Source organism: Rhinopithecus roxellana, chromosome 4 (genome assembly GCF_007565055.1).
Source record: "Rhinopithecus roxellana isolate Shanxi Qingling chromosome 4, ASM756505v1, whole genome shotgun sequence".
Taxonomy (NCBI): Eukaryota; Metazoa; Chordata; class Mammalia; order Primates; family Cercopithecidae; genus Rhinopithecus; species Rhinopithecus roxellana.
The window spans coordinates 27,184,686-27,201,472 of NC_044552.1; the positions used below are offsets into that span (position 1 = coordinate 27,184,686).

The 16,787-nt window shown below is 51.8% G+C and overlaps 1 protein-coding gene across 1 annotated transcript in view; it reads right to left on the bottom strand.

Annotated features, from left to right (window-relative positions):
- The window catches only part of LOC104658978 (putative uncharacterized protein encoded by LINC00336), a 35,524-nt gene that overhangs the window by 12,531 nt on the left and 6,206 nt on the right, over positions 1–16,787 (bottom strand). The window contains 1 exon segment of the mRNA XM_030929580.1: positions 8,824–8,942. Within this exon segment, the coding sequence (XP_030785440.1) occupies positions 8,824–8,942 (119 nt within the window).

Below are 16,787 nucleotides of genomic sequence, written 5' to 3' on the forward strand. Positions count from 1 at the left end.
ACTAAAAATATAAAATTAGCCGGGCATGGTGGCACATGCCTATAATCTTAGCTACTCGGGAGGCTGAGGCAGGAGAATCGCCTGAACCCAGGAGGCGGCGGTTGTGGTGAGGCGAGATCGCACCATTGCACTCCAGCCTGGGCAACGAGCAAAACTCCGTCTCAATAATAGTAACAATAAGGAAGCTGGGCATGGTGCCTGCATCTGTAGTCCCAGCTACTTGGGAGGCTGAAGTGGGAGGATCACTTGGGCCCAGGAGATTGAGGCTGCAGTGAGCCATGACTGTGCCATTGCACACCACTCAGGACACGGTAATTATGATACTGAATACAACTTTTTTTTTTTTCCGAGACAGAGTTTTGCTCTGCCAGCCAGGCTGGAGTGCAGTGGCACAGTCTCTGCTCGCTGCAACCTCTGCCTCCCGAGTTCAAGCAATTCTCCTACCTCAGCCTCCTGAGTAGCTGGGATTATAGGCACCTGCCACCATACCCGGCTAATTTTTGTATTTTTTAGTAGAGACAGGGCTTTGCTATGTCAGCCAGGCTGGTCTGGAACTTCTGACCTCAGGTGATCCACCTGCCTCAGCTTCCCAAAGTGCTAGGATTACAGGTGTGAGCCACCATGCCCGGCCCTGAATACAATTTAAATGCTACGTAAATTGTTGTTATACTATACTGTTTTGAAATATGTGTTATTTTTATTTTTATTTTTTCAACTATTTTCAAACTAAAGTTGTTTACATCTGTGGATATGGAGCCACAGATACAGAGGGCTGACTGTAGTAAGCAGAACATTGCTCAAAGCCCTTCCCAATTCATTCCTTAATCCCGGCCTACCATGGCTCCTAGGCTGAACCCTCGCTGGACTGGACCCAAAGCTGGCCGATGGCTCACTGGGCTCTGAAAATGCAATGAGAGAGTGAGGCAGGCTGCCCATCATTCCTCCAGCCCCCAGGGGGTAAACAGAAAGCACTTGGCCAACCCTGATGGCAGTGAGAAGCCACGTACCTGGCAGATGAGCCGCTAGCAGCACGTCCCACCCCAGTCCCTACTGTTTGGCCAGGACCAACATGTCCCTGATGTTTGCCTTTGTGCCCATGCTGGCCTTTAGCTAGGCCCTGACCTCAGCCTCTGGCACCCCACGTCTCCAAGGCTTGAGCTCCTATCCCTGGCCTACTGGCTGAGCAGGATGAGAGCCAGATGAAGACAGGATGAGCCGTCACCAGGGATCCTCGCCTCGGGGAACTGAGGCCTTAAATGTGGCTGGGGCTGGAGTCAACACTAGAAAGACTGGCAAGAGAAGGGTATGTGGGAAGGAGGCTGGGAAAAGGGATGCCTCTGCAGGGGAGGGAATGTCTGGGGCTGATGGAAGGAGATGTTTTTCTGTCTACCTTTTTTTTTTTCTTGAGATGGAGTCTCGCTCTGTCACCCAGGCTGGAGTGCAGTGGCGTGATTTCAGCTCACTGCAAGCTCTGCAACCTGGGTTCACGCTATTCTCCTGCCTCAGCCTCCCGAGTAGCTGGGACTACAGGCACCCGCCACCATGCTCAGCTAATTTTTTTGTATTTTTAGTAGAGATGAGGTTTCACCGTGTTAGCCAGGATGGTCTTGATCTCCTGACCTCGTGATCTGCCTGTGTCCACCTCCCAAAGTGCTGGGATTACAGGCGTGAACCATCACGTCCAGCCTGTCTGCCTTTTTGTTGTTGTTTTTTGAGACAAAGTCTTTCTCTGTCGCTAGGCAGGAGTGCAGTGGCACGACCTCGGCTCACTGCAACCTCTGCCTCCTGGCTTCAAGCGATTCTCCTGCCTCAGCCTCCTGAGTACCTGGGACTACAGGCATGTGCCACCACGCCCAGCTAATTTTCTTATTTTTAGTAGAGACGAGGTTTCACCGTGTTGGCCAGGATGATCTCGATCTCTTGACCTCGTGGTCCACCTGCTTCAGCCTCCCAAAGTGCTGGGATTACAGGCGTGAGCCACTGCGCCCGGCACCCTGTCTGCCTTTTTACCTCTTGAACATTCCTTGTGACTGTGAAACCCGGTCCAAATACACACATACATGCTCGCGTGAACACACGGATAGATGACAGCTGGGAGAAAGCTGCAGCAGTTGCCCTGGATGCCCTGCCTGCATCCCTCAGCTTTCCTCTCCACCTATGAAGGCTGTTTACTGAGATCTTTGGCAACTCTCTGCCTGACGGTCGTTTTTCTGGCTGTGGGAGGATGGCTGGTCATGGCCACATGGCAGGCTGGAGGTGCCAGGAGTCAAGGCCCCAGAAGCAGCCTTCCAGCAATGACCCACCAGCAGTTGATGAAAAACCCTGCTGGGCACAGTGGCATTCCGCTGTAATCCTAGTGACCCGGGAGGCTGAGGTGGGAGGATCACTTGTGCCTAGGAGTCCAAGGATGCAGTGAGCTATGATCCTGCCACTGCACTCAGGCCTGGACAACAGAGCAAGACCTTTTTTTTTTTTTTTTTTTTTTTTTGACTTGGAGTCTCACTCTTTTTTCTTTCTTTTTTATTGAGACAGAGTTTCACCTTGTTACCCAGGCTGGAGTGAAATGGCGCGATCCTGACTCACTGCAACCTCTGTCTCCCAGGTTTAAGCGATTCTCCTGCCTCAGCCTCCCTAGTAGCTGGGAGTACAGGCATGCGCCACCACACCCAGCTAATTTTGTATTTTTAGTAGAGACGAGTTTCTCCATGTTGGTCAGGCTAGTCTTGAACTCCTCACCTCAGGTGATCTGCCTGCTTTGGCCTCCCAAAGTGCTGGGATTACAGGTGTGAGCCATCAGGCCCAGCCAATTTTGTGTTTTTAGTAGAGACAGGGTTTCTCCATGTTGGTCAGGCTAGTCTTGAACTCCTGACCTCAGGTGATCTGCCTGCCTTGGCCTTCCAAAGTGCTGGGATTACAAGTGTGAGCCATCGCGCCCAGGCTAGAGTGCAGTGGCATTACTCAGCTCACTGCAACCTCCACCTTCCAGGTTCAAGTGATTATCCTGCATCAGCCTCCCAAGTAGCTGGGATTACAGGCGCGTGCCACCACACCCAACTGATTTTTATATTTGTTTAGTAGATACAGGGTTTCACCATGTTGGCCAGGCTGGTCTCAAACTCCTGACCTCAGGTGATCCACCTGCCTTGGCCTCCCAAAGTGCTGGGATTACAGGCATGAGCCACCGTGCCTGGCCAAAAGATCTTATCTCTAAAAAAAAGAGGCCGGGTGCAGGATGGCTCATTGCCATAATCCCAGCACTTTGGGAGGCTGAGGCAGGAGGATTGCTTATGCCCAAGAGTTTGAGACCAGCCTGAGAAACATAATGAGATCACGTCTCTACAAAAAGTAAAAAATTATCTGGGTGTGGTGGCATGCACCTATAGTCCCAGCTACTTGGGAGGCTGAGGCAGGAGGATCATTTGAGATCCAGGAGCTTGAGACTGCAATAAGCCATGATTGTGCCACTGCACTGCAGCCTGGATGACAGAGCAAGACCCTGTCTCAAAATAATTAATTAAACAAGAAATCCCCTGCTGCCAGGCAGCTCGCTTGGGTCAACTCTGAGGCATAGTCTGGCCTGGGCTCCCCGAGCTCCCCAGAGGGCTGTAACTGCCCACAGTGGTAACTGGTTCGATGACACCTCCATTGGCATCTTTCCCTCCCCTGCCTCACTTCTTCACTCCTCTGCTGGTGTTTGCCGTGGCCACCTCCATTCATGTGTGTGTCCTCTGACCTTTATCTCAGGGTCTGCATTCTGGGACCCCAAACTAAGACAGAGATACCAAGATGAGTCTTCAACACACTTATAATCAGGCTGAGAGGTGAAATCCACAGTTAGGTTAATGAAGTACTATTAATAATAAGAGAGCATATATAATCAATTTAGCCACGATGACCTGCCTCTTTTAAGCACCGACTCTGTGCCAGGGACTGATCATTGGGCTCAATGTCTGTTATCTTGTTGAATAGTCACCAGAGTCCTTGTGTCACTCCATTTGCATTGGTCTAAAGAAATACCTGAGACTGGCTAATTTATAAAGAAAAGAAGTTTAATTGGCTCATGGTTCTGCAGGCTGTATAGGAAGTATGACACTAGCATCTGTTCCTGGTGAGGGCCTCAGGAAGCTTCCAATCATGGCAGAAGGCAAAGGGGGAGAAGGTGTCTCACTTGGTAAGAGAAAGAGTGAGGGAGAGAAAGCGGCGGTAGGTGCCACACTTTTTTTTTTTTTGAGATGGAGTCTCGCTCTTGTCACCCAGACTGCAGGCGCCCGTCACCACAGCCACTAATTTTTGTATTTTTAGTAGAGACAGAGTTTCACCTTTTTGGTCAGGCTGGTCTCGAACTCCTGACCTCAGGTGATCCACCACCCTCGGCCTACCAAAGTGCTGGGATTATAGGCATGAGCCCAAACCCAGCCCAGTCATTAAATCTTAAAGCTCTGAAGTAATCTCATTTGACTCCATGTCCCACATCCTGGGTAGCTCTGCCCTTGTAGCTTTGGAGGGTGCAGCCCCTGTGGGTGCTCTTGGTTGAAGTTGAGTGCCTGCAGCTTTTCCAGGCTCAGTATGCAAGCTGCCTGTGGCTTTGCCATTCTGAGGTCTGGAGCATGGCAGCCTCCTTCCCACAGCTCCACTAGGCAGTGCCCTGATGGGGACTTTGTGGGGATTCCAATTCCACATCTCTCCTCCCCTGTGGCAGGCTGTACCCCTGTGGCAGCCTTCTGCCTGGGCACCCAGTCATTCTCATATATTCTCTGACATCTAGGGTGAAGCTGTCAAGCCTCCTTGATGCTTGCACTCTGTTCACATGCAGACTTAACACCACATGGAAGCTGCCAAGGCTGACGGCTTGCACCCTCCAGAATGGCAGCCCAAGTCATACCTGGTGCCCTTTGAGCCACAGCTGGACATGGAGCAACTGGGATGTGGGCAGCACTGTCTCAAAGCTGGGCAGGGCAGCAGGACCCTGGGCCTGGCCCAGGAAACCAGTCTTTCCTCCTAGGCTTCTGGGTCTGTGATGGGAGGGGCTGCCTCTAATGATTTCTGAAATGCCTTCAAGGCCTTTTTTCCCCATTGTCTTGGATATTAGCACTTGGCTCCCTTTTAATCTTGAAATGTTCTCTAGCAAGTGATTGCTCCACGGCCTGCTTGTATTCCTCTTCTGAAAATGCCTTTTTCATGAGCCGGGCACAGTGGCTCACGCCTGTGATCCCAGAACTTTGGGAGGCTAAGGTGGGTGGATTGCCTGAGGTCAGGAGTTTGAGACCAGCCTGGCCAACTTAGTGAAACCTTGTGTCTACTAAAAATACAAAAAGTTAGCCGGCTATTGTGGTAGGCGCCTGTAATCCCAGCTACTAGGGAGGCTGAAGCAGGAGAATCCCTTGAACCCGGGAGGCGGAGGTTGCCGTGAGCCGGGATCATGCTATTGCACTCCAGCCTGGGCAATAAGAGCAAAACTACATCTCAAGAAAAGAAAAGAAAATGCGTTTTTCTTTCTCTGCCACGTGGTCAGGCTGCAAAGTTTTCAAACTTTTAAGCTCTGCTTCCCTTTTAAATTTAAGTTCCAACTTTAAGTCATTTATTTGCTCCCATATCTGATTATAGGTTGTTAAAAGCAGTCAGGCCACATCTTGAATGCATTATTGCTTAAAAATTTATTCCACCAGATGCCTCAGTCATCACTCTTATGTTCAAACTTCCACAAATCCCTAGTGCTTGGAGACAATGCGGCCAAGTTCTTTGCGAGGACATAACACGGGTGACCTTTGCTCCAGTTCCCAGTAAGTTCCTCATTTCCATCTGACACCTCATCAGCTTGGCATTCATTATCCATCTCACTATCAGCATTTTGGTCACAACCATTTGACCAGTTTCTAAGAAGTTCCAAACTTTCCCTCAACTTCCTGTGTTCCTCTTAGCTCTCCAAACTCTTCCAACCTGTACCCATTATCCAATTCCAAAGCCACTTTCACATCTTCACATATCCTTATAGCAATGCCCCACTCTTGGTACCAATTTTCTGTGTTGGTCCATTCTTGCATTGCTATAAAAAAATACCTAAGACCATGTAATTTATACAGAAAAGAGGTTTAATGGGCTCACAGTTCTGCAGGCTGTACAGGGAGCATGGCACCAGCATCTGCTCCTGATGAGGGCCTCAGGAAGCTTCCAATCATGGTGGAAGGCAGAGGGGGAGGAGGCACACCACATGGTGAGAGAGGAAGCAAGACAGAGAGCAAGGAGAGAGGTGCCACATTTTCTTTTTTTTTTTAAACAACCAGATATTGTATCCAACCCAGAGTAACAACTCACTCATTACCATGAGGAGGGCACCAGTCATTCAAGAGGGATCCACCCCCTTAACCCAAACACCTCCTACCAGGCCCCACCTCCAACATCCAACATTGAGGAGGAGGATTTCCTTCCTCCCTCCCTCCCTCCCTCCCTCCCTCCCTCCCTCCCTCCCTCCCTCCCTCCCTTCCTTCCTTCCTTCCTTCCTTCCTTCCTTCCTTCCTTCCTTCCTTCCTTCCTTCCCTCCTTCCTTTCTTTTTGAGATGGAGTCTCACTCTGTTACCCAGGCTGGAGTGCAGTGGCATGATCTCGGCTCACTGCAACCTCTGCCTCCCAGGTTCAAGTGATTCTCCTGCCTCAGCCTCCCGAGTAGCTGGGACTACAGGAGCATGCCATCACACCCGGCTAATTTTTGCATTTTTGGTAGAGACAGGGTTTCACCATGTTGGCCAGGCTGGTCTCGAACTCCTGACCTTGTGATCCACCCGCCTCAGACTCCGAAAGTGCTGGGATTACAGGCATGAGCCACCGCACCTGGTGAGGATTACATTTCAACATGAGATTTGGAGGGGATAAATATCCAAATCATATCAGTCCTCTACAGTTGTTACTTCATAATCCCCATTTGACAGATAAGAAAGCTGAGGTTTAGAGAAGGCTTTTGTTCAAGGTTAGGAGCTATGCTGGCCGGGTGTGGTGGCTCACACCTGTAATCCCAGCACTTTGGGAGGCCGAGGCAGGTGGATCACAAAGTCAGGAGTTCGAGACCAGCCTGGCCAAGATGGTGAAACCCCATCTCTACTAAAAATACAAAAATTAGCTGGGCACAGTAGTGGGCGCCTGTAATCCCAGCTACTCGGGAGGCTGAGGCAGGAGAATCACTTGAACCTGGGAGGTGGAGGTTGCAGTGAGCCAAGATCATGCCACTGCACTCCAGCCTGAGTGATAGAGCAAGACTCTGTCTCAAAAAAAAAAAAAAAAAAAAAAAAAGAGTTAGGCAGTGGCAGATTGGCCTGAAGAGCCTAGGCCCACAACAGGGGTGATCCCTAAGCACTGACTGCATTGTGGAGAGCAGAAAAGAGAGAGGCTAGAGGTCCTTGGCATGGCCTTTCACGAAGGGAGACATTTAAGCTGAGCCTTGAAGGATGGGCAGATGTTGGGAAGACGAAGAGTCCTGTGGAGGGCCTTGGGCCTCAGTTTTCTCATCTGTCAAGTAGGCCTAATAATAGTACCCCTCACATAGGGCCATTTAGGGATTAAGTGAGTTGATATAGACATAAAGAGCCTGTAGTAAGTGTTCACTAAATGGTAATTATTATTGACTATGAATGGGAACAATGTGAGCTGTCGGGTGTGGTCCTGGTTGGAGGTCTGAACAGGTTCCAAAGGCAGCCTTCCAGTTCCCGATCCCAGCACCCAGGCCCTGAAGGGAGAGAGCTGGAAAGGCCAAAAAAAAAAAAAAAAATGGTTAATGAGTCTGGAGTCCCTGAACTTGGGATTTTAGTCAGGCAGGCTGCATTCCTGCATTTTCCTTTTTCAAAGAACATCACAACCTCTGTCACCCAATCTTCACATCTCCATTCCTGACAACCTGGAAGTCCTCTCTGCTGTCTAACCTCTTAGCTTCCTGCTGTGCATTTTGTCTGTGGGGCAAAGAGAGAGCTAATGAATCTCAGTGATTGGCACTGGAGCTGGCTGGAAGCAGGGCAGGTAGAGCCTGTGTGTGGTCCACAGACTGTGGTGCCAGTGAAAACTCACCCTGAGTTCAAAGGCGTGTCTGGCTCAGGATGGAGGCAGTGGGCCAGGGGCCCCCACTGGAAGGTGGAATCAGAGAAGATCTTGGAGGCAGCTGCAGGTGGAGGCTGGAGACAGGCCTTGGTGAAGTCCCTATCCCAACTTCGAGGCTCCTCCCAGCTACTGCTGGGGAAGTGTTCAGGGCAGCATCTGTGAGGCTGCTCTGCCTTTGTCTGGGCATAACTCCTCAATGAAAAGAGATTCTCCTCTCAGATTCCTCAGCTGTGGCCCTTCTGTAGCATGGAGTTGACGCCTACAGGCCTTGGCAACAAGCAGACCCAAGTTTAAGTCGCAGCTCCGTTACTTATTAGCTTGTGACATTCAGCAAACCCCTTCACCTCCCTGAGCTTTCCTTATGTGAAAAATGAGGATACCTTGCTGGCTGTACAGCCTTCACCAACCTGTTAAACAGCTGAGTTTCCATTCCCCATCTGGAGCATGAGAATGATCCATTAGCTGTTTGATCGGCAGCAAGACCCAACAGCTTGGTAAGCCTCAGTTTCCTCATCTGTAAAATGGGGACTAGAACGAGTTAAGACCAAGCACCAACACACCCAAGCACCATGGCGCCACCTAGGGGTGGGCTTCGGGTGTTGGCGACGGTTGGTTATTTGTTCCTCCTTTCTGAGACTTCCTCATGTGCCTTGTCCTGGGTAGTTTTCCTCTCAGCTCTCCCAGCCAACTCTGGACAAACACAGAGAGCTGCTGGTGTGCTGGGGTCACTCTTGGAGTGGCTACATTTTGAAATAGAGCATAGAATGACAGCAGTGCCAACCACAGGAAGGAGCTGCTGATGCTCAGCTTGGCCCAATCCATGTCTATCACAGGTTTGCAGGGAGTCAGGAGCTGGGTTGCAACTGGGGGTCATGGCAACCAGGGGCACCAAGGCCCTTGGGGAGTCCTCCCCGTCATGACCCTGCTTTGGCTGGGAGGGGAGAGGAGACTGCTGGCGCAATGGTTCTTCAGGGTTGGTTCACCCAGGGACCCAGGCTGAGTGGGCACAGTGCTTGGCAGGAATCCATCTCTGTCTTCTGGGAACCACCCTTTGGAGCTCAAGGAGACTGATCACAGGCCCTTCCATCCCTGGGGACCCCCTTGCAGGGACCCTGAGATTCTACACTTTGCTGCTTCCCACAACAAAGTGACAGGGATCCCAATGTTTCCTGTGAAATGAGCCCTGCACAGGGCTGGCATGCTGCAGGCGCCCACTGAGGGTCTATAGGATGAATGAGTGATTGGAGATGCGCAGGCGCCCACTGAGGGTCTATAGGATGAATGAGTGATTGGAGATGCGCAGGCGCCCACTGAGGGTCTATAGGATGAATGAGTGATTGGAGATGCGCAGGAAAAAGCAGAGGACCTAGGTTGGCCTTCAGCGCCCTCCGAGTCCTTCCACGGGCTCTGCTAAGCTGCTTCTCTGTCCTGGGCTTCCTCCCTTTCCACAGGGACATGGGAAGGCTGGGATTAATGTCCCCAGTACTACCCTCAACCAAGAAGCACAGGAGTTAGTGGGTGAACAACCTGCTCCTCACCTTGGCTCTCCCACCCCTTGGTGGGACAACCTGAAGCTGCAGGGCACAGCCCCTGAGAATGTCGCCAGAAGGCTAGAGCCCCCGTGCCAACCAGACTTGTGCTGCCCAGGATCTTCTCCCAAATAAACCACTATTCCCAAGTCCTGGCCTCAGGGTCGGCTTTAGAGGAACACAAATGAACCCAGGGTCCCAAGCTTTTGCTACTACCGGCTGTGTGACCATGAACAAATGAAATAACATCTCTGAGCCTCAATTTCCTCACTCATCTGGTGTCTCCATGATGGCTGCTCTCCACCGTGGTGAGGGTAGCAGGGTAGCGTTGCCTGGGATGGTGGGGTGCAGTCTATGGACTGAGAGTACCTGGCTGGTTTCCTCTGGAATTGCTCTCCTGGAGTGGTGAAGCTGTCTGCATACTGTAACAATGGATGCATGACATTGCACATTTTTCAGAAGCCATGGAACTGCACAAAATGAAAAATGAGCCCTCATGCAAACTGTGGCGTTTAGTTAATGATAATGTATCAATATTGGTTCCATAGTTGTAACACACATATCACACCAGAGCACCAGGGTAATCATAGGGGAATCTGTGAGAGGGTGAGGGGGGTATATGACAACTCTATATTATCTGCTCAATTTTTCTGTAAACCTAACACTGTTCTGCAAAAGTAAAGTCTCTTAATTAAAAAGAAAAAGAGCGGCTGGGCGCAGTGGCTCAAGTCTGTAATCCCAGCACTTTGGGAGGCCGAGACGGGCGGATCACAAGGTCAGGAGATCAAGACCATCCTGGCGAACACGGTGAAACCCCGTCTCTACTAAAAAAAATACAAAAAACTAGCTGGGTGAGGTGGCGGGCGCCTGCAGTCCCAGTTACTCGGGAGGCTGAGGCAGGAGAATGGCGTAAACCCGGGAGGCGGAGCTTGCAGTGAGCTGAGATCCGGCCACTGCACTCCAGCCTGGGCGACAGAGCGAGACTCCATCTCAAAAAAAAAAAAAAAAAAAGAAAAAGAGCAATCTGTGGGCAGCCAGCGCAGGGCTTTCTTCAGAGTTGCTCTCCCAGGAGTCCCAACCACCCTGGATGAGGGTCAGAAGGGAGGAGGATGCTGGCTGGCTGGCCACGTACACCAGCTAATCAGCAGGATGATTCGGCCACTGGACTCCTTTCCTGCCCGGGATTCCAGGAGGGTCTGGCCTGGTCACAATGTGGACTCAGGAGGTTAGAATCTTCCTGTGAACCAGGCGGATGCCCTGCCCGTCCCAAGGCCTTTGGGAGGTTGGGGAGGGGAAGCAGGTGTGGAGAGAGAATGAAAGCCACCTCCCCAAGCATGACAGCCTGTCTGGTTCTGTCAGTTCCTACACTGTGACATGCCCCATCACCTCCTCAGTCTAGGGGCCTCAGGGGGCAGAAAAATCACCCTCACCCTCCATATCCTGTCATCTTCAAGGACCGCTGTAATTTGCTCTTGAATCCCTTGAATCTGTCCACTTCTCTCCCTTCCTGTTTCCCCCAGCCCCGGCACCTGCCGCCTGGACCCTGTGGCAGCCCCTCCCAGCAGTGCTGCACTCAGACACTGGGAGTGGGCTTCAAAACCCAGCTACAAGCCAGTCCTCCCAGGCAAAAGCCCTCCATGGCTTCTCATTGCTTAAGACAAAGACCAATCCCTTCCTGTGATTCCAAGTCCTGCCTGACCTCGGCCCCATCTCTTGCTGGGGCCCCTCCTGCTCCATTACAGCTGCGCTGCTTGCTCCTTCCTGGAGCATATTCACTGTGTTCCTTCCTGCCACTGTGCCTTTGCACTTTCCATTCCTCAATGCTTGGAATGTCAGTTCAAGTGTCACTTCCTCAGGGAATCCCTCCTGCCTCTCCCTGCCTCCCCACTCATCCCCTACTGCTCTAGCCTTGCTTGGGAGAGCTCCAGTCTTATATCACCACACCCCACTCTCTCACAGCACATGGCAAAGTTCAGTATAATTTAGGTAAGTGATTCAGACCTGTACCCAAGCTTGAATTCCACAAGGGCAAGGCTGTGTCTACTTGGGGTCATTATAGTACCCCAGCATCCTGTACAGCAGTTGGCACACAGCACAGACTCAATAAATATTTGTCAAGTGGCTGAATGCAGCCCTCCACACCAGACTGCTTGCCTCGAAAGTTAGAGGCTGGGTTTGGTCAACCACAAACTGGAGAGCCCCTTCCAGAGAAAACCTGCCCAACTTTGAAGGCCAGACTCTGAGGATTTTTGCAGCGCCAGGGCCTCAGGAAGGCAGCACTACATTCAGCGCCTGGGGATGCTTCTGAGCACCCTGGTTGTCTCGGCATTCTGGTGCCTAGCGAGGGGTTGGGGGCTGCACTCCTGCAGACCTCAGTCAGGTCTCCTCTGTTCTCAGGCTGGCCCAGCAGCTGGTGGGACTGTGGGAGGAAGAGGCCGATTGCTCAGGCCAGGCCTGCTCTACATCTGGCCAGCAGCCTCCCCCGCTGCGCCAGGACAAGGGCCCCAGTGTCTGCTCAGCTCCTGCAAACAGCAGGCCTTTCTCTCCCTCTCCACTCTGGAGCCTCAGCTGTGACCCCTCCCTGCCCCCTCGGAAGGCACAGCCCTGGATGCATGACCTTTTCCTTCTGAATGATTCGGAAACAGAGGCTGACAAACCCGGTGCGGGAGCAGGTCCTGTAAAGTGGATGAACCCCTCTATTTCATCCATTCCCAGCTTTGGCTGGGCAGCCAGGGCGAGGACTGGCTGGGAGGGCCTTAGTCCTGCCAAGGTGGGGTGGGGTGTGGCTAGAGGCCAGGACTAGCCCAGGTGGACTTGACGTCATGCTTTTCACCTCTATCTCTTTCAGACAAAGCCTGCTCCTTCCTGCCTGGCCCTGCCCCCGGGGAAGTTTTCCATGCTGCTCTCCTTTCCCAACAGGATCACAGGGCTGATGCTTCCCCTCCCAACCCACCTTTCTTGTTGGCAGGTGAGGTGCCAAGGCCTGGGCACATTCACAGAGACCTGCACTGCTTCTCTCCTGGTGCAGGGTCCCCCTCCAGAGTCTGGAGACAGGAGGAATGGCCAGAGGCCACCCCCTCTCCTTGGGAGCTCCTGCCAGATGCCAACCTGGGCTTCAAGATGGGATGACCTCAGAGGGCAACTCGGAACTGTAATTAGCCTCCACTGTAATCCCCGCCACTCCCAACTCAGACTCAGAACGCAGGGGGCTTGGCAGCTCAGCCCAGCCCCCCAGCTTCCTCCTCCTAGCCAGCGGGTGTAACAGGCACTCAAAAACTGATTACTAAACAGGGAAGGGGACTTGAAGTCTTGATTTGTGGAGATCTTGATAAAATCTTGCCTAATACATGTCCTGTTCTTGGTCATCCATACAAAACAAAATTCTACCGTTAGATGGTCATTCCTTTAGATCTACATGCACTTGTCTTTTTTTTTAGAATCCTCAGGTCTAGGCAAATAATGACAATTACAGATCGTATTTGTTGACTGAGCTAGGTGTTTTACAAAGTAGTTACTTATGCTAGATATTTCCATCTGCCCCTCCAGCTGCTCTGCCCACTCTTCTGCCCTGGCTGTGTGCCCCAAGAGGCTGACCTTTGTGGCCTGAATCACCCAGCTCCCTTGCCCTCTGGTTTCCCATTCAGCTGTGCCAATGGGAGGCATTGGTAAGAGACTGGAGGGTGGAGGAGAGAGAGGTGGGTGTATCTGTTCCATCAGGTCCCCACTTCCCCCCAGGCTGGCAGTGTCTGGGCCTTGCCCTCTGGAAGGCTGTATTTCCCTCCTTGGCCTTTTCAGGCCTGAGTGGTAACAGCTTCCTGCAGTTGCCTGCTCCAGGGTGCTGCACTACCCTTGGTGCCCACACCTCTGCAAGTCCATGCATTCACTAACCATTTTTTTTTTTTTTTGAGACAGAGTGTCACTCTGTCACCCAGGCTGCAGTGCAGTGGTACGATCTTGGCTCACTGCAACCTCTGCCTCCCGGGTTCACACGATTCTTGTGCCTCAGCATCCCTAGTAGCTGGGACTACAGGCGTGCGCCACCACACCTGGCTGATTTGTGTATTTTTAGTTAGAGACAGGTTTTCACTATGTTGGTCAGGCTGGTCTCGAACTCCTGACCTCAAGTGATCCACCTGCTTTGGCCTCCCAAATTGCTGGGATCACAGGTGTGAGTCACCATGCCAGTCCACTAACCTCTCTTTAATCACCTGTTGGGGGTGTGTTGCCAACTTCCTGCCAGGACCTGGCAGATACAGGTCTACATTTTTATTTTACATAGAAGGAAATGGAGACCCAGAGAGGCTGGGAGCTTCTCTACCCAGTTAGTGGCTGGAGCTAGGACTCCAGAAATTTTGCTCCAGAACTTGTCTTATCTTTCTTTCTTTTCTTTCTTCTTCCTTCCTTCCTTCCTTCCTTCCTTCCTTCCTTCCTTCCTTCCTTCCTCTTCCTTCTTTCTTCTTCCTTCCTCCCTTCTTCTTTCTTTCTTCTTTCTTTCCTTCCTTCCTTCCTTCCTCCCTCCCTCTCCTTCCTTCCCTTTCCTTCCCTTCTCCATCCTTCCTTCTTTCTTTCCTTCCTTCCTTCCTTCCTTCCCTTCTCCATCCTTCCTTCCTTCTTTCTTTCCTTCCTTCCTTCCCTTTCCTTCCCTTCTCCTTCCTTCCTTCCCTCCTTCCTTCCCTCCCTCCCTCCCTCCCTCCCTCCTTCCTTCCTTCCTTCCTTCCTTCCTTCCTTCCTTCCTTCCTTCTCTCCTCTCTCTCTCTTTCTTTCTTTCTCTTTTTTTTTTTGACGGAATCTCGCTCTGTCGCCCAGACTGGAGTGCAGTGGAGCAATCTTGGCTCACTGCAACCTCTGCCTCCTGGGTTCAAACAATTCTCTGCCTCAGCCTCCTGAATAGATGGGATTACAGGCTCCCGCCACCACACCTGGCTAATTTTTGTATTTTTAGTAGAGATGGGGCTGTTGGCCATGGCTGGTCTTGAACTCCTGACCTTGTGATCCACCTACCTCAGCCTCCCAAAGTGCTGGGATTATAGGTGTGAGCCACCACACCCAGCCCAGGACTTGTTATTCACTGTAACTGTGAAGTTACCCTCGGAGATGTCATAGGTTACGTACCCTATGACCTATCCTCTCAGGGGAGAGGAGGAGGGGGCACCTAGTAATTGAGTGTCAGCCTGGGGAAGACCTGGAGAGAGGCCCCTTGGTTTCAGGACTCCAGCACCAGGGGGCTTATTCCAAGGCCAACACCAGAAGAGGGCAGGTGGCAGGCTTTCTTCTGTGGCTGGTGGGAATCTCGGCAGCGGCTGGCTTTCATCTTTTGTTTCACCAGGCTAGGACCACATGTTGGAGTTAGCTGGCTGCATTCCTCCAGTCCCTTGCATGTGGTAGGTGGTTAGCAAATATCTGAAAGAAATAGATGTGGCATTGATGACTGGGGCATGGGGGTGGGGGTGAGGAAAACAGAACAAGTTCTGTCTCCTTTCTAGCCTTCCCAAGAAGTCGGGTGTGCCAGTGTGTCTGAATATGTGGATGAGAGTATGTGAGTGAAAGTGTTGGTGTATGAGTGTGAAAGTGTATGGGGGGGTGTGTATGTCCGAGTGTAGGCTCCTGGGGCAGGAAGCCCTGTACACTCTCCCTGGCTGTGGCTAAATGGTTACTCTGGGCTGGGGTTCCTGCCCAGGGCAGCTTATGGCATGGGGAAGGAATTCTCTGGGAACCCCAGCGGGCCTGGATTGGCACCCCACCCGTGGCGGGTGACCCAGCCGGATGGCTGCTACACTGAGTCAGCCCTTCTGGCCCGGCCTCGCCCCACCCCACTTGGCCCTGTTGTCAAATCAGCACTGAGGGTCAGAGGAGCCCTTGAGAACTCCCTGTTATCTGCCCCCAAGCACGAGACTATCTGTCTGCACAGCTAGCTGCCATAAAGCACAGCTAGCTGCTCTCCTATGCCTTCCTATTACAGTCAGAGAGGGCCAGTCAGAGCTTAAAGAACAGTCAGAGCCAAGGGTGGAATCTGGGAAGGTGATATGAATGCTGTTTACAATGAGGCAGACACTGAGACTTAGAGAGGTCTGATCCTTGTGCAAAGCCACACAGCAGAGCTGAGAGCAAGTCTCTAGAAGGTGGAAGGGAAAGAAGGACATTGGTGGAGGACACCTAGGTTCAGAGCTGCTTGCCCCTCCCCAGATCCCAGTCCCCTTCCTCGGCCCCAGTGTCCTCTTCTGAGTCAGGGAGAAGGTCTGGGCACTGCCTGCCTTCCTTTCCTTGCCTTCTCAGGCCCAGGGTGGATGCAGAGTGTAGGAGGAGAGTTTCCTGGGGGTGTTCTGCTGACACTTGGAACTTGGGGGTAATGCTTTGAACATTTTTATTTGTATCTACTTTTGGTTATAGGTTATGCAGCCACATAGTCTGAAATGTAAAAGTTTTAAAGCCGGGCGTGGTGGCTCACACCTGTAATCCCAGCACTTTGGGAGGCCGAGGCAGGTGGATCACCTGAGGTCAGGAGTTCGAGACCAGCCTGGCCAACATGATGAAACCTCATCTCTGCTAAAAATACAAAAAATTAGCTGGGCTTGGTGGTGCATGCCTGTAATCCCAGCTACTTGGGAGGCTGAGGTAGAAGAATTGCTTGAACCCAGCAGGCAGGGGTTGCAGTGAGCCGAAATCATGCCGTTGCACTCCAGCCTGGGCAACAAGAGTGAAACTCCGTCTCAAAAGAAAAAAAAAAGTTTTAAAAAGAGATAGGGTAAAAAGTGATCCTTTCACCAGTCTCTGGCCCTCAGACCTCCCACGCAGAGACCCCTAAAATCACTGGCTTCCTGGGAATCCTGATCAGATCTTCTTATTCCCTTTGGGAGGTGGGGCTAGTAGGAGCTAGGAGATACCCAGCCATTGAGGTTGGGGCCTGGGCCGGGCAGATTGGTCATGAAGGGGATGATGGTGACCTGAAGTTGGCCCCAGCTTAACAGCATTCCACTCAAGCCACTCAGAAGAGGTGCAGCCCATCAGTTCTTCCCAATTCCTTAGACCATCTCTGGAAGCTCTGTGTTCCCCACCCAGGGGACCCAGGCACGTGACACCCCAAGCTGGGGCTCCCACCGTCTCCTTGTGTATGTATCTCCTGGTATAGTGTATATACTTTCCCCACCTCTCTTTTGACAGTTCAATTCCACACAGATTTAT